Source organism: Ursus maritimus, unplaced genomic scaffold, assembly GCF_017311325.1.
Source record: "Ursus maritimus isolate PB19 unplaced genomic scaffold, ASM1731132v1 scaffold_24, whole genome shotgun sequence".
Taxonomy (NCBI): Eukaryota; Metazoa; Chordata; class Mammalia; order Carnivora; family Ursidae; genus Ursus; species Ursus maritimus.
Window position 1 is genome coordinate 18619959 of NW_024424897.1, and position 23574 is coordinate 18643532.

Genomic DNA, 23574 nt, shown 5'->3' on the forward strand with positions numbered 1-23574 from the left:
TCATGACCCTGAGATCATCCCCTGAGCCGAAATCAGGAGTCAGACTCTTAACCAACTGAGCCACCCAGGTGCCCCTTTATTAGTTCTTTAAATTATTAAAGTGATAGATACACCCTATAAAAACACTCAAATTCAAACTATACAGAAAATAAGTAAACCGCTGGAGAAGTTCTTGCTTAGATATAAGCAGGACTGGGTCACTGGCCGGTCTAGAAAAAGCTGGCCGAAGTGGGCAATCATAAAAATAGAAACATACGTGCCTTTGTCATTTTGTTTTGATTTCAAACATATAAATGCACATTTAGGCACCAGGCTCTCTTTGGGTCCCGACTCGAGTTGTCCTTGTCTTCCTTGCACCAATCACTCCCACGACCCATCCCCCGCTATCTCCAGTTTCCTTAAATGGGGTGGGAACGCAAGGACACAAGTGACACTATCTGGTGTAGAAGCCGCCTAGATTGCTTTAGAATTTTCTCTGAAGAATTTCTAGTTATCCTTCACACCTCATTCAACATTTCGGCAAATCTCTGTTTGCTTGGTTCAAAGCAGCCCACTTCGTCTTCAAGGAAGTGATTCAACGAACTCACATTTCATCAGTTTGTGTAATATTTAATTGAATTACGTGACAATAGGATTATAGGATTATAGAATTACAAAGACAAGTATACCTGGCTGAAACGGGTGAGAGATCCAGCTGACTCTTGGTAAACAGGCAGCCTGACCCGAGGGGACCTGAAGGACCTGCTTTTGAGACCCAGGGTCAGCACGCCGTGGTTCCATGAACCTGTCTGTGTACACCCTGAGTACCAATGGTTTTACGAGGGGTGGTTTTATATCTTTAAATGGTTGGAAAAAATCAAAAGGAGAACATCTCTTGATGTGAAAATGATGTAAAATTCAATCTTTAATATCTACCAATAAAGTTTCATTGGGGCACAGGCACGGCCATTCTTTTTTTTTTTTTTTTTTTTGCATAGTTCTATGGCTGCTTTTGTGCGACAGTAGCCAAGCTGAATGGCTGAACAGAGACTAGACTAAAATATTTACTGTTTGGTCCTTTACAGAAAGGCTTTGTCGGTACCTGTTCTAGAGAGAAGCCTGAACCCTGGGAATGCACCATGCCACAGGGATCTGTCACCGCGCTTTACCGAGGGACCGAGGACTTGGGGTAAGGGAAGCTTTCCCAGGAGAACTCCGGCCATCAGCAGCGAACATCCTTTCTCTCTTGGCATGACTACCTCCCAGAGTCACCCCCTAGAGTTAACCAGAATCCACGGTGTGATGGTTTGAACCATTTCTCATTGACCTCCCTCACTCACCCACGGTCCCCGTTGCCCGTCAGAGGGCTTTGTGCACAGTGACAGATCCTGGGAGGCAGAGAGTGGTCCTGTCTGCTCCCCTACCATCAATCCAGGCGGCTGACAAAGCTTCCTTGAATGCAGCTAATGTCCCTTTGGAGAGATGGCCATTTCTCAGCAGTGTCACCTGGTCATTCTTCATTCTCTGCTTCATTCCATGCAAAGAGCCGGAATGTTTTTAGGTAACAGGACATTTATGCTCACGACAAATGAACAGGCTTGCATTTCAAGAAGCACTGTCACGGTAGCCAGTGTTTTCCTGGGCTGCGGCTGGGAATCAAGGTAGCGTCGAGAGTTTCACATGGGCTAAGGAATGAGCCACTTTAACAGTCGGAGGGCAGACAGATCCACCGCCTAACTACCGCTGACGTCCATTGATTTTCCACTGTCTCCTCCAGGGGATTTTTTTTTAGCTAGATGCAAGGCTATCAGTACTGTCTGGACAGAACTGGGAGTTGTCCTTGGGTGAAACACGTGTAGGATATCTGCACCTGTGAGGAGTGTGTGTGTGTGTGTGTGTGTGTGAGTGTGTGAGTGAGTGTGTGTGTGTGTCTGCACCACCATCACGTCTTGGCTGGATTATTGCAGTGGGTTCCTAACTCTGCTTCTGACCTTGCCCTCCTACAGTCCATTCTCAACACAGCAGCCAGGATGCTTCCTTTAAAACCCAAGTCGGGGGACCCCTCGCCGGCTCAGTTGGTGGAGCCTGCGACTCTTGATCTCAGGGTTGTGGGTTTGAGCCCCACGTTGGGGGTCAAGATTAATTAAAAAAAATAAAATCTTTAAAAATAAATGAAAAAAATAACACCTAAGTCCGACAATGTCACCCCTAGGACTGAAGCTCTCGTGTCATTCTGAGCAACAGCCGAAGTCCTTACAGCAGCCTGCAAGGCCCTACGTGACCCAGTGCCCTGCTGCCCCCTGCTCACTCCACTCCAGCCACATGGGCCTCCTTGCCATCCTCAAACTGCCAAGCACACGCCTACGTTAGGGCCTTTGCACTTGCTCTTTCCCCTGCCTGGAACGTTCTTCCCAAGGTCGTAGCCTCGTGGTTTGCTCCCTCACTTCCTTCAAATGCCATCTTATAGGTGAGGCCTTCCCCCACCACCCAACAGAAAATAACCCACAGGCCAGTACTCTTTGTCCCCCTTACCCTGACTTTTCCCTATAGCACTCATCATGATCAGACATACTACGTGCTTTCTTGTTTATTTATTGATTTTCTGTTTCCTGCCATAAGAACGTAAGTTCCATGAGGGCGACGATCTTGCCCGTTTGTTCACGGCTCTGTCCTCTGTGCTTAGCATGGTGCCTGGCAGAGCAGGGGCTTAAGGAGTGCTTGTTGAAGGAGACTGAATCTCTCTTGCCGCATGGCAACCTGCTGTCCACAGAACCTTGAGCATGAGGCCTTGTTGAGGGTGGAAGGCGGTGGCCTAGCACTGCCCAGTGCATGGTATGTCAAAGAGAGCCCTTGTGTGTGGGAAGTGGGGGACAGTGGGCAGGCAATGGGGTGGGGTACAGAATGCTAAGCCTCTGGGGATGCATGCCATAGGTCATCCTATCTTGATGAGTGGCCCTTGAGCCCCCTTGGGCAAGGGGAATGCTCAGTTGGGGTCCAAGTTGCTGGCCTCCCTGACCCCTGGAGTGGCCTTATTAGGTGTTCTGAGAATGGGGCTCAAGGGAATCCCAGTGATTTGGTCCCCCTTATCCTTTGAGGACAAGTTGGAGGCAGGTGCTGGTCCCAAGTCCACAATAACAATTATTTTGAAGTTTCCCCTTTCACGGATATCAGCCCCCACCTCCCAGACATGTCTAATAGCAACTGAGTCATGGGTCAGTGATGGTGGTGGGTGTGTGGGTGGGGGACTGAGCCATTGATCGATGGCTGAGACGTCCTCCCCACTAATGAACCAGTTAATAAACTCTTCAATGAGGAGGTGGTGATTAATGAACCAATCAGCTTGCCCTGTAATTGGGAAGTGGAATTGGAGGGCGGGGTGGGACCAGGGGAGGTCTGTAGGCTGTGGGAGGCTGGCTCCTGGTCCCTTTCACGGTCACTCTAAAGGCAAATAGGGAAGCAACTTCTTTCGGGGTTGTACCCTGAATCCAGGCCTTCCCCCATGCCTTCTGGCTTCTCTACTGTTTCTCCTCTGCTCCCATCTATCCTCAGACTCCCCGCTCCCCAAGGCATGAGAGGCCATCAGTTCCCTTTGGGCATTTCACGATCGCTGTCATCTCTCTCTGCTGGGATCAGTACACTAGAAACCCCCTGTCACCACCCCAGCCAGGGCTGCAGAAGAGCAAATGGCCCCCACTCTCAGATATCCCTGTCCCCTTCAGCCTGCAGGGTCCTTGTCTAGGCCCTGACCCCTGGGATCACAGCTGCCCCAGCCAGCCCCCCTGACTGTCCTCTCCATCCCGAGGTGAGCACCTGCCTCTGTCGTTCCATGGCCTCTGGAGGAGTGTCCTTTTATTTTTGCCATCTGCTCCCCCAACTGGACCCAGGCTTGTCCCTCTGTGTTCCTCTCTGTCTCTGTGTCCTGGCAATTCCCCAGACTGGGGCTCTACAAGGATAGTGGCATGCCTCCTCCCTTGGGTTGGGGCTCCCCGGTGATACTGCTGCTCCCCTCCCCTCAGACTGGGGATCCCCAAGGATACGACCATGACTCCTCTGAGACTGGGGGTCCTGGAGAACAGGGCTGTGCCCTGCCCCTCAGGCGAATGATTTTTCTCCTCCCTCTGAGTATAGGGTCCAGGTCCCCTGTTCTGCCTCCATGCTCAGCATGCTGCCCTCGCCTTTCTTGGGATATACAGGGCCCGTGGGGCCCGACTGGTTGATAAGGAGCCATTTCCGGAGAGTGCAGGTGATTGAACCTATAAAAAGATGATTGAGGGAGCCCTAGACTCTCCACCTTGAAAGAGCTCTAAAAATAACACCCACGGCCATCTGTCCTGGAGGGTGGAGGGACTGGCCCCAAACCAAGATGGTGCCTCCTGCCCTCAGGGGCTGATGGGACGCAGGGAAGCACTGGAGGCTGTGGCCAGGCTGGGAAAAAGGGAGCTGGAAAGGGCTTTTTGGGGAGACTCCCCAACAACCCTCTTTCCCCAGTGGGGGCAGGTGGGTCTGATGTGGTGGGCGTCTCAGAGAGGTTAGCAGGCCCCCAAGTTAGTCTCCCCTTCCCTGTTCCCATCCTGACTTCTGAGCCCTACGGCTATTCCAGGGAGTGAGCCATCCAGCCTCTTCCTGGGGTCTACCCCAGCCCTTTTCTCTGGTTCGAATCCTGGGTTCCCTCCTCTCTCAGACCTTTACTTTCCTCATCTGTAAAATGGGAATAAACTCAGCTCATTGGGTTGTGAGCAATCCTGTATGACCAGTGCACAGTAGGTGCCTAATAAACAGAGTCCCTTCCTCTTCCTTTCAAAGACTCTGGGTGAGGATCTTTGCCCCAGAGCCCAGTGGAGACTGCAGTGGGCTGGGGACAGTGGCATGTGCTCGGGCAGCCCTGGCATCACTTAACCCCAGAAAACACCAGTGCCCTGAGTGACACCTGGATGGGGATGGGGTGCACTGACTTGGAAGGGATCTCTATGCCGGGCCTGGTTGGGCCTGGGTCTGTGTGCCTTAGGCTGGCTGGACACACAGGTCGCAGACTCAGCTGCTTCTGGGGGTGGGGACTGGCCTCTGCCTTCTCTCAATTCTCTCCCAACTCTTTAACAGAGAAGGGACATAGTGGGGTGTCCAGAGAGGCCTCTCCTCTAGGACATCATAAACAGCAGATCAAGAGCCAAAGTCATAGCTCCTACCCCGCCTCCAGTAGAAAGATTCTGCCACTCCTCAGCCCCTCTCCAAGGAATTGCAGAGCGAGGGCTGCAAAGGTTGCCTTTTCCATGGACCAGTCACAGGGCCCCCTGGCTGGAGGTAGTGTCCAGCCTAAGCTCCTCATTCCCACCCATGGGTAGGCTAGGGAAGATGGAATCTTATCCCTGGTCGTAGGGGCTGCCCCACGAGTCTAGATACAAATGTTTCACCTCCTCAGGAGGCTACACCTGCCGTTGGGGGGCTGTGGGGTGAAGATGGGGTTCAGATTCTGTCCAGAGTCTGAGTCTGAGTCTGGTGGCTGCCCCCTCATCTCCTGCAAGGTGGAGACATCACGCACCGTCTGGGTGTACACTCAGTGATCTGGCGGGCGTGGAGGCAAGGAGGAGGAAGGGCCCTCCCCACCCCTCGAGCTCCCCCTCCCCCTCGGGCTCCCCCTCCCTGTCCAGGCTGAGATATAAGCCCCGCAGGGAAAGCGCTGAGCAGAGGAGGAGGCCACAGCCCGACCTGCAGCAGTCCAGCCCTTGGGACTCCTTTCGCCTTCTACCTGCTCATCTCTGCTTCTGGAGCTGTCGCCGTGAGTGGCCCGGGAATGGTCTGGTGTGGGGGAACCTGGGCAGTTTTGTGGAGAAACTGAGGCTGGGATGGTGAAAATTGGGGTCGAGCGGCCAGCATAGCCCTCTGCCTCCTGCTACCGTTCTGGGCAGTACGAGTGGGGGTTGGGGAGGCCGGCAGAGCTTATGCCTCTCGGACAGGGAAACCGAGGCAGAGATGGTGCAGGGCCCGAGAACACAGAGAGCCGGTGGCTGAGCCTTGGTCCGGCAGTAGCCCTGCCCAGGCCGGGGAGCGTGGGCCCGACGGCAGCCTCAGCCTCCCGCCGTCGGGTGTCGAGGCTGGGGATGACCCACGATCCCTGCCCCCTCAGATGGTGACGGTGCGCAGGCCGTGGCCCGCCATGGCCACAGTGCTGCTGGCCCTGCTCGCCTGCCTGGGGGCGCTGGTCCACGCCTACCCCGCCAAGCCGGAGGCTCCCGGCGAAGACGCCTCGCCGGAGGAGCTGAGCCGCTACTACGCGTCGCTGCGCCACTACCTCAACCTGGTCACTCGGCAGCGGTGAGCGCGTGCGCTGGCTGGGCGCGGGGTCCCCGGGGTTCCCGAGCACCGCCCAGGGGCGTGCCCTGCCTGACCCCGCCCACTCTGGCCCCGCCCCCAGGTATGGGAAACGCGACAGCCCCGAAGCGGTCCTCTCGAAACTGCTCTTCCCCGACGGCGAGGACCGCCGGGTCAAGTCACGGTAAAAGCGCCCTCCCTGCCACCCCCCGGACACACATCCTGTCCCCTAGTGCTCGGTCTGGGATGTGCGGCCCCACGGAGCCGCCCCCGCCCCCCCCCCGGCCCCACCACCTAGCGCTTTCCCCCGGTCTCGCCTCCCCAGATCCGAGGCCGGGCTCTGAACGATTCCTTTCCTTTCCCTCCTCCAGGCCAGAAGGCGCGTACATGTGGTGACCACCCCAAGGCCTCCTGGGAGATACGCTAACTACACCGACCTCATTTGCATGGTAGCTCCAGACCCCGGAACCTGGGTTCCTCTCCCTGCCTGCTGCGCCTGGGGGGTGGGTGCGGGATGGGGTCTTCATTCCATTTCTCCGTGTCCCCAGCCCCTGGGCTGGAGGGCTGTGTGTGGTCTTTCCCTGCTCCCCAAATAAAGAGCAAATTTCACTGAAACGGAATGTGTGCGTTTGTATTTCCTTTCCCTTCTGCTTCGTGGAAGTGGCCCCCAGGGGGGAGTGGAGGGTGGAGGCATCGGCCAGAAGACCGGGCGCCACAGACAAAAGGCTCCCCAGGACAGGGCTGGGTCAGAGTGGGGGGCTCTCTCTGCTCTGAGCTGAGAGAAGACACTAAGGCCCAGTAGGGGGGCAGAGGATGGAGCCGAGCAAAGGACCCTCTGTGGCACTCTCCAGTCTAGCGGAAAGTGGGGCGGGATGAAAGTTCTCACCGACGGGCAGGGAGGAGCAGGAAAAAGAATTGCAAGAGAATAGGGAGGGTGGAAAGGAGCTTGCTAGGCGGCCTAGGAGAGCAGATCTGGACAGAGGTGCTCCAAAGGTGCAGGTGGCTGGGGGCAGAGATGGGATCCAAGATGGGACTGTGGAGGAAGTCATTTGGGGGCTGAGGTGGGTGTATGTGTGCTGAGGGAGAGGTCATTTCTAATGTCCCCTCTTCCCTGGGCAAGGGGTGCAATGGGAGTGTGGAGGCTGCCCTTGCCCTTAGCAACTGCCCTCCCTCGTACTGCTCAGTTCCCACTCCATGGATAAGCCACTCACCGTGCTGTCTTGGTGACAAGGCAATGGGGACACCCTCCGGGGTACCCCCACCCCCATTCCCTTGACTAGACACTGAAGGCTGAAGGCACTGTGGGTGCTTTAAACTGGAGTCTGACCCAAATCCCTCACCACTCTGTACCTATGACGGAGGAATCGCTGATCTTCCCTGATACCCTTCCTTCCCAGCCTCTTTCCTCCAGGAAGCCTGACTTGATTGTCCCTGATCTGCACTCTTCCTGCCCTCTGTGGCAGCCCAGCTCTCATGGCCACTGCTCTGTTCTGTTCATGTCGCTGTGCCCGGTCTCCCTTCTAAGTCTGAGGAACCCCTGAAGGAAAGGCCTATGTCTCCCCACTCAGACACAGCCTCCTCAGTCTGCGGGCTCTCTCCTGGCCTCTAGGACAGCAGGATACGCACAAGCCCAAGGCGGGGAGCTGGGCAACGAGGAGGAGAGTCAGGTTGAAGCCGAAGCCCCAGACCCAGAGCGGGGCAGCAGGTCAGGAAGGCTGGGTGTGGCACTTCGGAGGGTCGGAGACTCGCAGGACTGTTTGTGGTTAGGTGGCTGCTGGAGGAGAAGATCCTAAAGCCGGCTCTGCCATAGCTGCACCGATACAACCTGCCCTAGAGGGCCTGGGGCTCCGATTCCTATCCTCTCCTGTGCTGCCTGCCTCGAGGTACGGCAGGAGTGGGTGAAAGGGAGGCAGGTCCAGGGCCTGGCGCACATCACAAGCTGTGCGGACTCCGAAGACGCTCAAAGCCTTTGTCCGAGCCACTCCCCTGCCTGCAGAGCCCTTTCCCTCCTTTCCAGTCTGGAAAACGTCTTCAGGATAGTGTTCACCTCCTCCCAGAAGCCTCTCCTGATTTCTCAGCGTGGAGTTAGTTTCTCTGGTTCTCTCTCCCTGTTGTATTGTCATTATGTGAGACTGATTCACTTCCCAGGTCATTTTGCCCCTTCTCTCCTCCAATCCCACTCCCTCTGCACCAGGGGTGGGAACGCGCAGCGGCTGCTGCCGTGAGCTTTGGAGCTTTGGTTCATTTTGTGATCAGAGGAGTGGAACGGTGTGTGCCTGTGTTGGTGTCCACGGCGCCCTGTCTGGCGGTCTGCCTGGGAAGGCTTCGGGCAGTTCGAGGCTGAGGGAAGAGACCCCTGGTATGAATTATGCACGGACCACAGACAATTTCAGTTCGCCCTGTCCGGTTGACCATCAGTGACATGGGTTCACCTCCCATTCACTTGGAGAGGTGTTGAGCCAGGGGTTAATCCACAGCTGACCAGACTCAACCAGCATTGCCACCGAGAAGCCTTAGATGTGACATTAATGGTGACAATAGGTACCTTTTGAAAGAAGCACTTAGTTACATGCCAGACACCAAGCTATTTGTTTTACACACACCATATTGCTAGAATATTGATTTGGCTTTTTAAATAGAGGCAGAATGAGCAGCGGCTTAAACAAGACAGCAGTTTATTTCTCTTTTACATAAAACTCAAGTGGCATCTGGGGAGTCCGCAGCTCTGTTCCACAAGGACGTCCTAAAGCCCGGGGTCCCATTCTGTGGCATCCCCATGTCGTCCTCCTCGTGACTGAAGACGGCCCACCATCGCTACCCCCGTGTTCCGTCCCTGGGAAGGGCGGGAGGGGGAAGCGCAGGTGTGCAGGGTACTGATTCACAGTCACCCTGAGACTTAGCAGCTTCAACCCCCATTTCATTTTGCTCATGGTTTGGTGGGTCAGGATGGGGAAGGGCTCAACTAGGCACCCGTCCCTTGGAGTCTTTCGTGCAGTGACAGAGGTTGGCTGGGGCTGGGGTCGTCGGAGGGCACCCCTGGGTTGATGCCCAAGAAGGTTCACTCACTCACGCGTCTGGTGGGTGCGGCTGCCTCCTGACCCAGCACCTCCACGTGGGGCCCCTCCAGCGAGATGTTCTTGGGGTGGCTGGACCCGCATGGTAGCTGGCTCCCCCCAGAGTGAGGGCTCTGGGAGAACCTGGAGGAGGCGGTGCTGCCCTTGGCTTCCTGGGGCTCTTGTAACCAAGCACAACAAACCCATGATTTAACAGCAGCTGGAGGCTGAAGACTGAAGTCCAGGGGTCCACAGGGTTGCTTCCTCCCGAGGGCTGTGAGGGAAGGGGCTGCTCCAGGCCTCTCTCCTTGGCTCGCAGACGGCTCCCCTCTCTGTGTGACCGTTTCTGTGTCCAAATATCTGTGGACTTAAACGCAGCAGTCATATTGGATGAGGGGTCCGCTCTCCTCCAGTGTGACCTCATCTTAATTAGTGACACCCACAATGACCCTATGGCCAAATAAGGCAGCGTTCTGAGGTACTGGGGGTTAGGATTTCAACATATGCATTTGTGGGGGGGACACGATTCAACCCCTAACAGCTGCCTTCTCTGACCCGGCCATGCACGCTAACAAGTGATCTTCCCACACACTCTATTGGTCAAAGCAGTCACAGGACCACCTGCATTCGAGACGAGGGGACACGGGCCCCGCTGTAGAACATGTGGGCTGGGAGGTCTTTCTGGGATCATCTTTGCTACAATCTGCCTCAGGACCCCACCTCCACTCCTAGAACCGAAATGGCACGAGGCACTTAAACGCTCATCTCATTGGCTAGAACTGAGTCACGTGGCCCCACCTCCCGGCCAGAAAAACCCAGAAGATGCCTTTAGCTGAGTGGCCGAGCGCTGTTCTCCAGGCTCTTTTATGATGGAAGGAGGAGAGACAGGGTAGCGGGGCAACTCGCATTACCTGTTACAAACACGACCTTCTTTGAACAGCCCGAATCTGAGCTCTCACACAGGCCCAGGCCCATGAGGCCCGCAGCGGGCAGAGGAGTGGGGCGGCCGGGACCTCAGAGACAAAAGATCTGGATTTGAGTCCTGTCTGCCATTAGTCAGCCATGTGACTCTGGCCTAGTTGTTCCATTTGACTGCCTGTATTTCTTCACTGGTTACATGCAGAAACTTATACCTTAAATAATGATAAAAAGAATTCACTGCTTAGGCTCAGAGATGATGTACTTTGCCAAAGGTCACACCGCTAGCGAGTGGTGGAGCTCGTGAGGAGTACAGCTCAACCCACAGCCTGACACATGCTTATTTTTTTTTAAATATTATTTATTTATTTATTTGAGAGAGTGAGCGAGAGAGAGCGCAAGCTGGAGAAGGGGCAGAGGGAGAGGGAGGAGCACACTCCTCTCTGAGCAGGGAGCCTGGTGCAGGACTTGAGCCCAGGACCCTGGGATCGTGACCGGAGCTGAAGGCAGATGCTTAACCGACTGAGCCACCCAGGCGCTCCTGACACATGCGTATTAACACCCCCTCTTTTCCTTTACTCTCCTTCTCCTAACCCTTCTCAAAACTGCTCTGGTAACTCTCCCTTCCAATTCCCCCAAGGAAAAAATTCCCCTCCTTCCACACCCAGCCCCTCTTTAGGAAAAATCTGGGCTGACAATAATAGGATTTGCTTTTGCAGGTGCTGTGGGCAGGGAGGGAAAAATACTGGACACTTCGGTACCTGCAGGGGCCCTGGATGCAGATGGAGTCTCCCGGGAAGAGAGAAGTGGGGGCAGAGTCCAATCTCCAAATGAGTGACGGAGTCCCCAGTCAGGCCTGTGTTGATTTTGAGGGATTGGGATGGGGGCTCAAGGTGTGTGTGTATGTGTGTGTGTGTGTGTGTGTGACAGCTGTCCTCAGCCTAAGGGTTTCTCCAGTGAATAGGGGACCCCCTGGGTTCCTGGCATCTGGGGCAGACACCTGTCTCTACCTCGGCTGCTGTCACCCAGTGCAGGATTAAGACATTGTCCTAAGAGCCTCTCCTAGTTTCATTGAAGCCCTCACTCCATCCCTAACGCTGCCCAGGGGTCATCCTGCCCCTCCTAGAAGGCATGGGGCTGGGCAGATGGAGAGGGACCTTTTCCATTTCATTTGGTCCCCCTGCCGGTAAGTGCTTGGTGGCTTCTCTAAGCGGGCTCCACGTCAAGCCCTCGGAACATAGGCAGATGAGCTAGAAGCATCGCCGAGCAGGATCTGGCCATACAGTTCAGAAAGCACACCCACTACCTCCCCCTCTTCGTTTGTCCCAACATCCCTGAGAGGAACCAGAAGGGGCATCTGTCATTTGCAAAGGAGAAAAATGACAGCTATGGGTTCAGTTGATATCGTGGAATACAAGTCATTTCTTAGGCACAAGACAAAACTATAACTGGCCCCAGCACTTCAGCCGATCCCCAGATCTACCATCTGTCTGCAGGGGCTCGGTCCTGACATATATAGTGGCCAGAACAGGTCCCACCAGGCTGCAATCTTGCCGAAGGCCAGACCCTCCGAACTAGGGTTGGAGCCTGGCGCCCCCTGGTGGCACAATGCAGCCTTTGCGGTCTCACCACCTCTGTTTTGCCAACTGGGCACCAAGTCCAGGGCTTGCCCGGGACAGACCGACCTCCATATGTAAGCTGTTGTCTGCTGAAGCATTATTGTTCTTCTTGTTACCAGAAACCAGAACTGAGAGGAACAAGGCAGAACACAGACATTTACTGAGGCTTTCTTTATCCTCACTATCTGGAGGAGAATCAAAGTTCAGAGAAGCGAACAGAATTATTTTCCAAGGTCCCACAGAGCCAATGGCAAGGCCAGGATTTGGACCTCGAAGCCTGCTATGCTAGATCCCTGGGGTAACCTTTCCGGTCGTCACTCCCTCTACGACTCCCCCCATAACACACACACTTTTGGTGTCTTGATCTGGGACAGGAGAACCTCAGGGGTGGAAAGGTCCTGCGCTCCCTACTCAGGCCTCAGTGTGTCATTCAGACACAGCCAGAGCTGGGGAGGGGGCTGGGGGTTGAGGAAGGGACCTGAGCAGGGCAGACTCAGAGGCTCGGTGAGGGGGGGGAGATGAGGCGGTGCTATTGGGAAGGTGGGGGTGGGATTCTAAGCCAGAACTTGAGTCCTAGGGAGCCGTGTGGTCTTGGGCAAGTCTCTTCACCTCTGTGAGCCTCACGTTGTTGAGCCAAAAAATGGGACATTATAGCCATACTTTGACAGCCCCACTTAGGAAAAAAGAGTCCAGGTTTTGGAATCAGACTTTGTTTTAAACTCTGGATTTCCCTCTGCCTAGTTATGTGGCCTGCAGTTAGTTAAAGTCTCTGAGTCGGTTTCTGAATCTGTAAGATGGATCTTTGCAGGGACGCGGTGAGGTGACTGAGCTAGGAACACACTGGGAAGTTCAAGGCTTTATGATGCTGGTTTATCACTGCCTTGGAAAGGGGCTCTGGGAACTGGCTCTGGACCCTGCTGCCCCTCCTCCAGTTCCGCTGACCCCTGGCACATGGGTTCTCATTCTGCACCCCACACACCAGCCGGGTCTCTCCCTGCCTGGGTCCCCGCTCCTTTCCACATTGCCTAGTTACCTAAGGCATCTCCACTGTTCCCACTTTGTTCTAGTCACAATCTGGAAAGAAAGTCCTGACTCCTCATCCTGGAGGCTCCGAGCCCCAGCCTCAATCTGATGCCCGGGTCCTTGGAGGATTCCGATTAATCCCTGGGAGGCAGGAGGGGCTGTTCTGAGGCTGGGGCCAGAAACTTGCAGTCATCCTGAGGTCCTAGACGCCCCCATTCTTGAACAAAGCCTGCTTTGGTGTCCAAAGGTGGTTGGGGATGCACAGGAGACTTATTGTGGCCCACTTTGACCTGTTATGTGGCTGGTCTGGCAGCCACAACGCCGCCCTGTCCCCCTCCCAGCCCTGGCCCCAGGGCTGGCGCTGCAGGTACCAGGGAGACGGTGGGAGGAGGGGGTGAGGGCTGGGGAGTAAGAGAGGCTGACAGGAGGCGGGGACTCTGGGGGGCTGAGGACTATAAAAGGGCACGGGGGAGGGCAGGGACACCCATCCGGCCCTCAGGACTCAGTGTAAGTGGTCCCAGCCTGGGGGGTGGAGAAGGGAAGGCCGGGCCCTGGGGGGGTCCTTGGGACTAGGGCCCTGGGGTGGGGGAAGGAGTTGATGGCTTGCAGAGCAGGGAGGTGGTCCCGGGAGGTCTGGGGTCCTGCTTGGGTCTGGCTCTACATGTGGTCGAATCTATCACCCTGGAAGAGCAGTCTGATGACTAGAAGACTGAAAACGTGTGCGGGGAGGGAGTGGTGGCCATGCACACGCAAGTGACCGCGACCTTGTGAGTGACAGGGTCCAAGGGTGCGACTGTGCCTGTCTTCTCCAGGACCTGTCCCTGAATGTCTGCCCTGGCAGGGGGCAGTGGGGGGGGGGAGTGGCGGCAGACCCGCAGGCACTGGATTTCTGTCCTCGGGTTCACAAGTTCGCTCTGTGCGCCCCGACCCAGTCGGTGAGCGGGAGAACCTCTTCAGCCCGGCCCGCGACGGCCTCCTCAGAGCCACCAGGCCCTGGATGCCATGAGGCCTGCGTCTCCTGCCCCAGGTCCCCCCCCCTCTCTGTTTTTGACTTTGCCGAGGGCTCATGACTGGGGCCGTGCTTGCTCCCCAGGGCGGGGTCTGCGAGGTGGGGCGGTCCGTCTGAGCAGCCTTTAGCCCTGCCCCTTTGTCCCCAGGCTTGGAGAAATGGGTGATGGGCTAAGGGGCTGTGCGGGTGGGCTCCGTTCTGCTTCTACCTTCCCCACTCTTTGCTCCTCAGATGCCTGCCGCCTGCCGCTGCCTCTCCCTGCTGCTCCTGTCCGCCTGTGCGGTTCTGTTGCTGCAGCCGCCGCTGGGGGCCCAGGGGGCCCCGCTGGAGCCAGTGTACCCGGGGGACAACGCCACGCCAGAGCAGATGGCCCAGTACGCGGCCGAGCTCCGCAGATACATCAACATGCTGACCAGGCCCAGGTGCGTGTGAGAGAGAGCGAGAGCGAGAGAGCGTGCGAGATCCCAGTCCCTGCGTCCCTGGGCCACGACCCGGCCCCCAGCCCCTCCCATGCTCTTGGGAAAGCAGAACATGGATACTGACCGGGCCTGGAGCCCTGGGCCCCAGGCGGGATGGTGCCCAAGGGTGGGCATGAGGCCGGTGAGCTGGCACGTGGGCACGGTGCTTGCCCCACCTGCCTCTCCCCTCGCAGGTACGGGAAGAGAGACAGAGAAGAAACGCTGGACATCCTGGAGTGGGGCTCCCCCCGTGCCGCTGCCCCCAGGTGGGTTTGCTTCCCTGCTCTGTGTGCCTCGATCCCTGGGGCTGAAATGGGGGTGTGGGGAGGGGAGAGCAAAGGCCCAGGGCTGGCCTGAGGTCTCCTTAGGGTGCGAGGACTGTCCCCTCGCACTGCCCCATTCTGCTCTCTCCTCACAGAGAGCTCAGCCCGATGGACTTGTAACGCCACCGCCTGCCTCCTCTGACTCCAAGGGCGATGCCGGACCACCTCCCTGCTCTGCACCCTTGGCAATGGCCGAAGCTTGCTCCCTGCTCGCACACAGACTAAATAAAGCAAATCAAAGTCAGAGCTTCTGTGTGTGTGTGTGTGTGTGTGTGTGTGTGTGTGCGCGCGCGCGGACCCCCGGTGGGAGGAGGAGTAGGCCAAATGCCCGGGGGAGACAGGAGGAGGGGAGGGAGGCACTGAAGGGAAAGGAGGGTATTGTCAGGGATCCAGAAGGCCTGCCAGGCCGGCGGGTGGCAGAGGCCTTCAGCTCATCCTCTCGGCTTCACAGAGGGCCAGTCCCTGAGGGAAGCAGAGACTCCTCCAAGGCCATTCAGCAAGTCAGTGAGGCTTGAATCTTCCCATTTCAGCCCTTCTAGACCGTCTTGATTAACAGCCTGATGACAGCATGTCCCCAAATGCCCCCCCACCGATGCTTTTCCATGTGTAGGCAATAGGCGAAGTACAAATGTGTACCAAAGTGTCCTTGGCACAGGGCCAGGGGCCACGACCCAGCCCAGAGGAATGACTGGTGACAAGTCGCCAGCTGCCCTCCTCCGGGCAGGTCAGAGATGGGTCACTGTGTGTGTTCAGTAGGAGCTCGGCCTGCACAGGGGGACTGCGATGGGGAGGGGCCTGTGCAGACTATCGGGGAAAGGAGCCTCCTGTGTGCCAGGGGCGCGCGACCCTCCCCACAGCTCCGTGGGGGAGATACTGTTCTCACTCTACAGAGGACGAGACCGAGGTTCAGAGAGGTGCGGAAGCTTATCCCAGATCCGGCGCAGACAGCAAGCTAGTCCAGGCACATAGCACCAGCTACAGAACCAGAGGAACTCGGCTCTGGCCCCAGGGTCTGCCCGTCTCTGTCTGTGTGTCTGTCTGTGTGCTACAACCCCTCTGAGCCTCAGATTCCTCATCTGCAAAGAGGGAAGGATGATAGGGTTGCAGTGAGCTTGACGTGAAATAACACGCATGGAACACCGAGAGTGCAGGGCGCCTGGGGGCGCAGTCGGTGGGGCGGCTGACTCCTGGTTTTAGCTCAGGTCCTGATCTCAGGGTCCTGGGATCGAGCCCCGCATCGCCCCCCGTGGCTCTGCACCCAGGGGTGAGTCTGCTTGGGATTCTCTCTCTCTCCGCTCCTCCCCCCACTCACACACTCTCTCTCTAAAATAAAAAGAAACAAACCTTTTTTTTTTTAAGATTTTTTTTTTTTATTAGACAGAGAGACAGCCAGCGAGAGAGGGGACACAAGCAGGGGGAGTGGGAGAGAAAGAAGCAGGCTCATAGCAGAGGAGCCTGATGTGGGGCTTGATCCCATAATGCCGGGATCACGCCCTGAGCCGAAGGCAGATGCTTAACTGCTGTGCCACCCAGGCGCCCCAAACCTTTTTTTTTTTAAACCCAAAACAACCCAGGTGTTTGCAGCCGGAGGGAGTGAAAATGCCTCTTCCAGCAAGTAAACCCGTGGCGGTACTATGATGATGTCTACATGCACCAATACGCTCTAGAATCGATTTGTTGGGAATCTGAATTTTAGCCAAATAAATGCAATTACTTTTAAAAAGAAAAAAAGAAAAGAAACCCTGAGTGTAGCCTCTTGACCCAGTAAACGCTCAGGAAACGGGAGCTTCTCAGGGGCGGACTTGCCCCGGCCAGCCAGCTGTTCGCCATGAAGCATGCTAGAAGGAGCAGCCACGAGAAACCACGGGCTCCGCACCCGTGACGCCCCACCTGAGGGAAGGGGGGGGCGCAGTGAGCTCTGTGAGGCGCAGGCCGGGGCTCTGGCAGGCAGGCTTTCCGCGACTACAAGGAAGCATCTATAAGAACCAGAAACTTAGAGAGAACTGCTCCTGAGAGGTAGTGAAGTCCTGGGTGAGGAGCTCCTGGAGCGGCTGGGGAGGGGAGGCCGCAGGGGGAGTTCGCCCTTCTGGCGGGGTGGGCGGGGGTGGGGGGTGGAGTGGTCCAGAGTCGTGACCACCCGGGGGTCCAATCTGCGGGTTCTGCCCTCCAGCTCCAGGAGGGTGAGGACCCGGATTCTGCCCCAGGGCGGCCCGCACTGAGGACAAGCCTCGGTGGGCCCCAGGGGCTTCGCCAGCCCCTGCCCTTCCCGGGCACCCTGAGTAGGTGGGGATGGGGTAGGGTGTGTGGGTGTGTGAGAGAGAGAGAGAGAGAGAGAGACCAGGAGGGAGCGAGCATGTCTCTTGCCCCTTTTCCTGGGCCCGGAGCACCTGTGGATAAGGAATTCTCATGGCAGGGGTGGGTCGTGAGGAGAAGGGAGAGAATTAGAACCGTCTTGCTTCCTGGAAAGGCTTCTCCTGCCTTCCCCACGTGCTCTGACTGAAGAGACGGGGCTGTGGGTTGATGGATGAGAGGCTCCCCTTTCTTGGACTCAGCACCTCACAATGACCCCAAGACAAGGACACTTGTTTTCCCCTCAAGTGCAGGTTGAGTCTGGAGTGTGCCAATGACCCGAGAGTGGAACCAGGCCCTCAAAGGCACAGGACTGGAGAGGGTGCAGCTACGGGGGAAACGCTTGGCTTAGGGTGATTCTCAAACCCAAGCGAATGGCTGGGAGGGAGGCCGGTTACAGCAGAACAAAGTTCGAGTTTGCCAGAAATTTCTCTGGCAGCTAAGGGGATAGGCTGGGGGTAGGGAGAGAGGTAGACACTTGCCAGGGGCAGCACTTAGGATCCTGCTCAGGACAGACTTGGGTGTGACAGCTGGCTCCTGAGAGGTGCCTCTGAGGTTGAGCGCCTCTGCCCCCTGCCCCTGCCCAGGCCTTCTGATGGTCACCAACACCCCCCCCCCCCGCCTCCACGCCCCCGGAGAGTGCCACCCTCGCACCCAGCTTCTCAGGGACAGGCCCGGGCTGGGCTCATTGCCAGACAGGCTGAGAGGGACCTGGAGGCCCAGGCAGGACTAAGTGTTCTTCACCCTGAGGGGCAGGCGGAGGCGTCCCGAAGCCAACAGGGGACATCCCTGCCAGCATCAAAGCTGCCCGGCTCTGCGGAGACCCTTGTGTAGGAGGGGAGCCCCTGGCTGGAGCCCCTCCTTTGAGGTTGCTGGGACCTGCTCCTCTCACCTCTGCTGGCCCTCTGTTTAGAGGCTCCCCCTCCCAGTGGCGAACGCTGGTAAGCCCCGGGGTGGGCTGCAGGGAGGAGGCAGGACAGACCTGCAGGGGAGGTCTTTTTCTCTCACAATAGGAACTCCAGGGCCCCCTCTCCCCTTGAAGGACAGGTCCCTTCCTGCCTAGGGCCCAAAAACTCACCAAGCAGTAGAGGTATTTCTCTTTATTGTTCTCCGGGAGGGTGAGGGAAGCGGGCAGGTAGGAGTTAAGGCTCCTCTCAGAATAGAGGGGGTCGCTGGGCCAGGAGACTTGAGTCAAGCATCTGAGGCCAGGGCCTTGCCTGGAGAAGGAAGTCCCTGGGGCCCTGGTATTTCCCCCCACCCCCCAGGGCTTCCTCTCATTCCAGCTCAACCGGCCCCGGTTCTGTGGCTCCGGATGGGTGCCAGCCTGCCCAGGCTCTCCTACCTGGGGCCCTGGGAGGAGGGCGGCGGTTGGGGTTTCCCGATGGTCTGTTGGGGGGGGTTCACGGTGTTTGCTGGTGGGGTTTTCGTGGTGTTCGCGGCTTTCTTGGGGTGTTTAGATTTCTTGGTGTCCTTAGACTTCAAGCTGGGGAACACGTCTTTGCACAGATTATGGGGTGGCGAGGGCGGTGGGTGGGGTGCCCGGTGATGTCCCTTTCCTCCCCCACCCCTCTGCTCGTCCTCCCTCCCTCCTTCCCTCCCTCCGGCTCTCCCCCACCCCCGCCCACCTGCTGTTGAAGAGCTTCTCTAGGTACTTGTTGAAGTGGCCGAGGTTGGACATCCAGTGGGCCGCCCTGGGCCCGGGGGTCTCCTGCGGTTGCAGCTCCTCCCCCAGGGCACCCCGGGGCTCCAGCAGCAGCAACAGCAGCGCCAGGCACACCAGGGCTAGTGCGCACGCGCAGCGCCGAGCCGGCGCCTGGGGGGCGGGAAAGAGACAGAGCCGCGGGGTGTCACGTGACGCCCACCCGCTGACACGGGGCGGGGTGGACTCAGCGACCGGTCTGCCTCCGGGACGCATGCAGGTGCGCGAGGCCCTAAGGGACATCCTGGCGCCCAGGCCCATGGTGCGCACCTGGACATGCGCAGTGGTGCACCCACGCACAAAGCACCGGGTAAACGGGGTGGTGGGGCTGGACCCACGGGCGCTGCGTGGAGCCACTGGTCAGCTCCCTGACCTCACCGACCTCTCCCCTAACTCCTTGCTCGCCCCACTCCAGCCTCTCCCGTCTCCTTGCTGTTCCTCAAAAATGCCGGACATGCTGGTCTCTTGCCCGGAAGACTTCCTCCAGATACCGGCATGGCCAACGTCCTCAGCTCCTTCAGGCATCAGCTCAGACTCCACCTCCTGAATGGTCCTACCCTGACAGCCCTGTTTAGAATTGCAACCCATCCTTTCACCTTGTACCTTTCCCTTCTGTGTCACTTTCTCATTTACTATATTCTATGCTTTTTCAAAACTGCCATCTCTGCCAAGAGGCACGCCCCTCCTCCCCCAGTGTAAGCACCATCCCAACTGGGACTCTGCCTGTTTTGCTCACAGATGTAGCATAAGCACGTAGAACAGGGCCTGACACTTCGCAGGGGCTCAATAATACATGTTAAATGGCTAACCCAGCTGCATACTGGAATGCCAGCCCAGGGAGCCCCACATGCGCACCCAGCTGTGCACAGAGAATTATATGCAGCCAACACACAGGCACACCAGCGAGTCCCACACTATGACAGCTCTACACGTGATACACACCCTCCAGAGCCCCTGGGACCCCCAACCCTCTCTTGACCAGGAACTCCCCTCCTCTCCACCACCCAAAGCAGGGACAGGAAACCCTGGCAGCTGTCCTGACCGTCAGACTGGCAGAGGGAGCTACCCTCCTTCATGCCCTGGGGAGGAGCTCTTGGTGCCAGCCTCCGTCCCCAAGCTCCTGGAGAACATAGCTGACAGGGGTCCCAGACTCAGCAATCGGACGTTACCATGGTGCTGGGCAGGTGTGGAGCAGCCTGGCGGAAGGGTATCAGGCAAGGACCTCCGAGGCCCTTTATATTCCTTCAGATCCATTCCCCCTTTCCCACAAAGGCTCCACGCCCAGCTTGGCCTCCTCCTGCCCCTGTGTCATAACCTGGGAGTTGGGAACAGGGAGAAAGTGGGGGTGGAAGCACATGGGCTGCCAGCTGTCCTGGTCTGGGCACAGTTCGTGCCGGGGGCCTAGGGGTGCGGGTGGCAGAGGCGGGAAGCACTGGGGAGTCTGAGTCACTTTTTGCCTCAAGTCTACAGATCCCAGGGAGGAACTGTCTCTGGGGTTGAGAGGGGGGTGTGCTTTGCCGAAGGGCTATGCTTGGGGTTGGGATGGGGCCAGGCTGAGAGACCACGTGCCTCTTCCCACCCAGCTGGGGGCTCAGCACCCCTACTCCTGGCTTCTAGGCCTGCCTGTCAGGGGCATGGGGTGAGGTTAAGGTTTCTGCCTTAGGATTGCAGGCCCTACTGCTTATTCTGGGGATTTTCATGGCCTGCCTCCCTACTTTGGAGACCCTGATGGGAGACCTGCAGAGCGTTCTGAAGTGTGGTGGGTCTCAGCTGCCTGAATCCTGAACTCAGGGCTTGGGCTGGTCACAGAGCCTTGGCTGTGTGGCCGTTAGGGCCCCTCGACCTGCTCAACGTTGCTGCTTCTCTGTGGCGAGGCCGTAAAATGTGGATTTTGATGCTTTCCATGCCGACCTCCACACCCCCAGAAGGGACACAATAGGAAGAGCAGGGGTTTCTGGGTAGGAATCCTGACTTTGCCTCTTCCTGGCTTTGTGACTTGATTAAGGGACATGATCTTCCCTGAGCCTCCATGTTCTTGTCTGCGAAATGGAGCTGATCACATCTCTAGCTGTCGTGAGGCTTAAGCTGAAGCCCTTGGACAGCTCCTGGCACACAGTGTTTAACATATGTGAGCCCCTCCATTCAAGGATGTACCCTTTCCCCCCATCCTCACTTCTCCTTTAGGGGAGGAGGTGAGAAAATCAATGTCAATGTCAATGTCCCCGAAGTTTATGGGATGGCTCAGCAGCCAAGTGAAGCAGGACCGCATTTCCAGGGAGCCAAGACTCTCAAGAAAAAGAAACGAGGGGCGCCTGGGTGGCGCAGCGGTTAAGCGTCTGCCTTCGGTTCAGGGTATGATCCCGGCGTTCTGGGATCAAGCCCCACATCAGGCTCTTCCACTATGAGCCTGCTTCTTCCTCTCCCACTCCCCCTGCTTGTGTTCCCTCTCTCGCTGGCTGTCTCTATCTCTGTCGAATAAATAAATAAAATCTTTAAAAAAAAAAAAAAAGAAACGAGATTCCCATGATAAAATTCCATAGTACGAGTTGGGAGGAGAGATCTAGGTGTCAGTGTACCCCTAATCCCAACAAACAGACAATCTTTTATTTCACTTAGGCACAAGCCCAGCGTTGATGACCCCATTCCTGAAAGAGCTCCAACGATGTGCCATTTTGCAGCCTTGACTGTGAGGAACACAAGGTGCCCTTACAAACCCCGAGTCTTTTCCACAAGGCACCGAGGGCTCTCAGTCCCTTGCTCTTCTGGACTCACTCACTCATTCCAGGAACTGTCAAGTTCTGAGGGATGGTGTGCCCCCACCCACCTTCCTGGCCCGGAAGAAGAGAAAATGCTTGATGAGCAGGGGAGCAGGGGTGAGCAGGTTGGGGAAGGAGGCACGAAGCACTCAGTATTATTATCACAATAATAATCACAATCACAAAGTACCATCACAATGATGACAGCCCCTGGAGTTTGTAGTTATATACTAATAACTGATAATCCCTGCCGTTGCTTGGTGCTGGGAGAAGCACTCTGTTGCAGCATCTCTAATCTTAATGACACTTGCAGGCCTTAACTCCTTTTGCACTTGAGGAAACAGGCTCAGAGAAGTTAGGAGACCATCCAAGGCTAGTGGGGCTGAGATTCAAGCTCAGGACTGACTCAGATCTGGAGAAGCGGTCCCATCTTCTCGGCAAGCTACTCCCGGTCAGTTACACACATTTCTGTCCCTTGGGATTCAGGCCATCTGCAGTCTGGAGTCTCCCCTCGATCACCTCCTGGTCCCTTGGCCTGTCAGCTCCTCCCGACTCCAGTGGGGTTGCTCGCTTCCCCACTCCCATCTCTCTCCAACTGCTTGGCACCGTTTCTCCCAGGGGCCTTTTTGAGGGAAGTCTTCCTTGTTTCTCCAGGCCTGATGGTTGAGACGCAGGCATTGGCATCAGACTGACCTGGGTTCCCGGCTTGACATCACCGCCGGTTGGCTGTGTGTCAGTGCTTTGTTTCTCTGAGGTGTCCTCAGTCATGGGGGGGCACCCTAGAGCTTGGTCGTGGGGCTACTGGGAGACAAAGCTGAAAGAAGGATCCTCAGGCTTCTGACCCCAAGTCTTCCTTGAGTTTTGTGACTTGCCCCAGGACCCTTCAGAGAAATTCTCTCTTTTACTTAATGTGCCTTAAACTGGTTTTTTACTTGCTACCAAGCCAAACCAAAGCAAATTGAAAAACCTTTGACTAATAAGCCTGCCATGACTTCCTGGATTAAGCCCAAGCGTCTTAGCGTGACATCGGAGGTCCTTCACAATTTGACCTCAGCCCACTTAAAAAAAAAAAAAAAAACGAAAAACCTTCAAAAACAACTTTGGAGAAGTATAATTTAAACACGATAAAATTGGCCCATTTGAAGTGCACTGTTGGATGAGTTCTGACGAATGTGTAACCGCCCCCACAGTCAAGACACAGAACATTTCCATCCCCTCAGCTCGTTCCCTGCTGCCCTCTTCCAGTTCACCTGGCCCCAGACGACTGCGGAGCTGATCTCTATAGATTCGTTCTGCCCATCTTAGACTTCATGTAAATGACATCAAACAGTATGTTCTTTCTGTCTGGCTTCTTTCACTCAGCATGACGTCTTTGACATTCCTCCGTATCGTTGGGCGTATTAGCCATTTGTTCTTTTTTATTTGCTGAGTAGTACTGTTCCTTCTATCTGGAACGAGTGTCTTCTACTCCTCCACCCGGCAAAATCGTGGGACTTGGTCCTGACACTTCCTCTTCTGTGAAGCCTCCCCGGTCCCCTCCCTGCGCTGCCTTGGGCTCCTTGGATCCTCTCTGCTTCCAGTGGCCTGGTGGTCCTCACCTGCCTACGCACCAGGCCCATCATCTGAGGACGATCCCTTACCTAGTCTCATCCTTGGCTGTGCACTGGAATCATCTGGAGAACTTTCCAGCTCCTGTTGTACGGCTCCGCCCCCAGAATCCGCACCTGTAGCTGAGTGCCCACTTGATGGCAGACACTGCGTTAGGTCCTGGAGTTCCGGTAGTCAAATAAGGTAGCATCACTATCTCCAAAGAACTTCACAGTAGTGGGAATAGGTTTTTAACTGAATGGGCTAATTAATATTTCAAGAAATATCTACCAAGATGCCACCTCTTGGAAACCCCCCCTTGGAAAGAAGGTTTTTACCTGCTTAAGAGCAGAGTGGGAAGTTGTCTCCTTGGAGACATATTTTGATGGAGTTTGAAGGGAATTCAGGAAGCTAGTTCCAACTCCCAACCTCCCATTTTACAGATGAGAAGACCAAGGCCAAGTAGCCGGGTTTTCTGCACTGGGGGAGGAAGGT

At 56.4% G+C, this 23574-nt stretch overlaps 3 protein-coding genes across 4 annotated transcripts; 2 read left to right on the forward strand and 1 right to left on the reverse strand.

The window, feature by feature from the left end:
• Nucleotides 1-950: 950 nt before the first annotated feature.
• PYY (peptide YY) lies at nucleotides 951-7003 on the forward strand. 2 transcript variants are annotated; one of them, XM_040640548.1, is made up of 5 exons: nucleotides 951-1168; nucleotides 5625-5752; nucleotides 6101-6288; nucleotides 6389-6469; nucleotides 6657-7003. In XM_040640548.1, exons 3-5 carry the CDS (start codon nucleotides 6101-6103, stop codon nucleotides 6679-6681), a joined length of 294 nt encoding a protein of 97 aa, XP_040496482.1. In that variant the 5' UTR covers nucleotides 951-1168; nucleotides 5625-5752; the 3' UTR covers nucleotides 6682-7003. The 2 variants fall into 2 exon arrangements, with proteins under 2 accessions (XP_040496482.1, XP_040496481.1); XM_040640547.1 differs by having other exon boundaries at nucleotides 5646-5752.
• Nucleotides 7004-14020: 7017 nt separating this feature from the next.
• Nucleotides 14021-14934, forward strand: PPY (pancreatic polypeptide). Its single transcript, XM_008693529.2, has 3 exons — nucleotides 14021-14329; nucleotides 14560-14631; nucleotides 14784-14934. Exons 1-3 carry the CDS (start codon nucleotides 14139-14141, stop codon nucleotides 14806-14808), a joined length of 288 nt encoding a protein of 95 aa, XP_008691751.2. The 5' UTR covers nucleotides 14021-14138; the 3' UTR covers nucleotides 14809-14934.
• A 2768-nt stretch (nucleotides 14935-17702) lies between these two features.
• On the reverse strand, nucleotides 17703-19324 carry LOC103665858. The gene is made up of 4 exons (XM_040641218.1): nucleotides 19115-19324; nucleotides 18663-18850; nucleotides 18380-18520; nucleotides 17703-18254 (listed from the first exon to the last, which is right to left on the reverse strand). Exons 1-4 carry the CDS (start codon nucleotides 19322-19324, stop codon nucleotides 17723-17725), a joined length of 1071 nt encoding a protein of 356 aa, XP_040497152.1. The 3' UTR covers nucleotides 17703-17722.
• Between the last annotated feature and the right edge of the window lie 4250 nt (nucleotides 19325-23574).

Bases quoted from the DNA above. Each gene is read 5' to 3' on its own strand.
- PYY (XM_040640548.1), top strand. From the start codon at position 6,101: ATGGTGACGGTGCGCAGGCCGTGGCCCGCCATGGCCACAGTGCTGCTG. The intron at 6,289-6,388 runs GTGAGCGCGTGC...CCCCGCCCCCAG, and splicing joins AACCTGGTCACTCGGCAGCG to GTATGGGAAACGCGACAGCC. The intron at 6,470-6,656 runs GTAAAAGCGCCC...TCCCTCCTCCAG, and splicing joins GACCGCCGGGTCAAGTCACG to GCCAGAAGGCGCGTACATGT.
- PPY (XM_008693529.2), top strand. From the start codon at position 14,139: ATGCCTGCCGCCTGCCGCTGCCTCTCCCTGCTGCTCCTGTCCGCCTGT. The intron at 14,330-14,559 runs GTGCGTGTGAGA...CTCCCCTCGCAG, and splicing joins AACATGCTGACCAGGCCCAG to GTACGGGAAGAGAGACAGAG. The intron at 14,632-14,783 runs GTGGGTTTGCTT...CTCTCCTCACAG, and splicing joins CCCCGTGCCGCTGCCCCCAG to AGAGCTCAGCCCGATGGACT.
- LOC103665858 (XM_040641218.1), bottom strand. From the start codon at position 19,324: ATGGGTTGCAATTCTAAACAGGGCTGTCAGGGTAGGACCATTCAGGAG. The intron at 18,851-19,114 runs GTGAGGTCAGGG...CCCGCCCCCCAG, and splicing joins AGGAGTTAGGGGAGAGGTCG to GCGCCGGCTCGGCGCTGCGC. The intron at 18,255-18,379 runs GTAGGAGAGCCT...TTCCTTCTCCAG, and splicing joins CCCTCCTCCCAGGGCCCCAG to GCAAGGCCCTGGCCTCAGAT.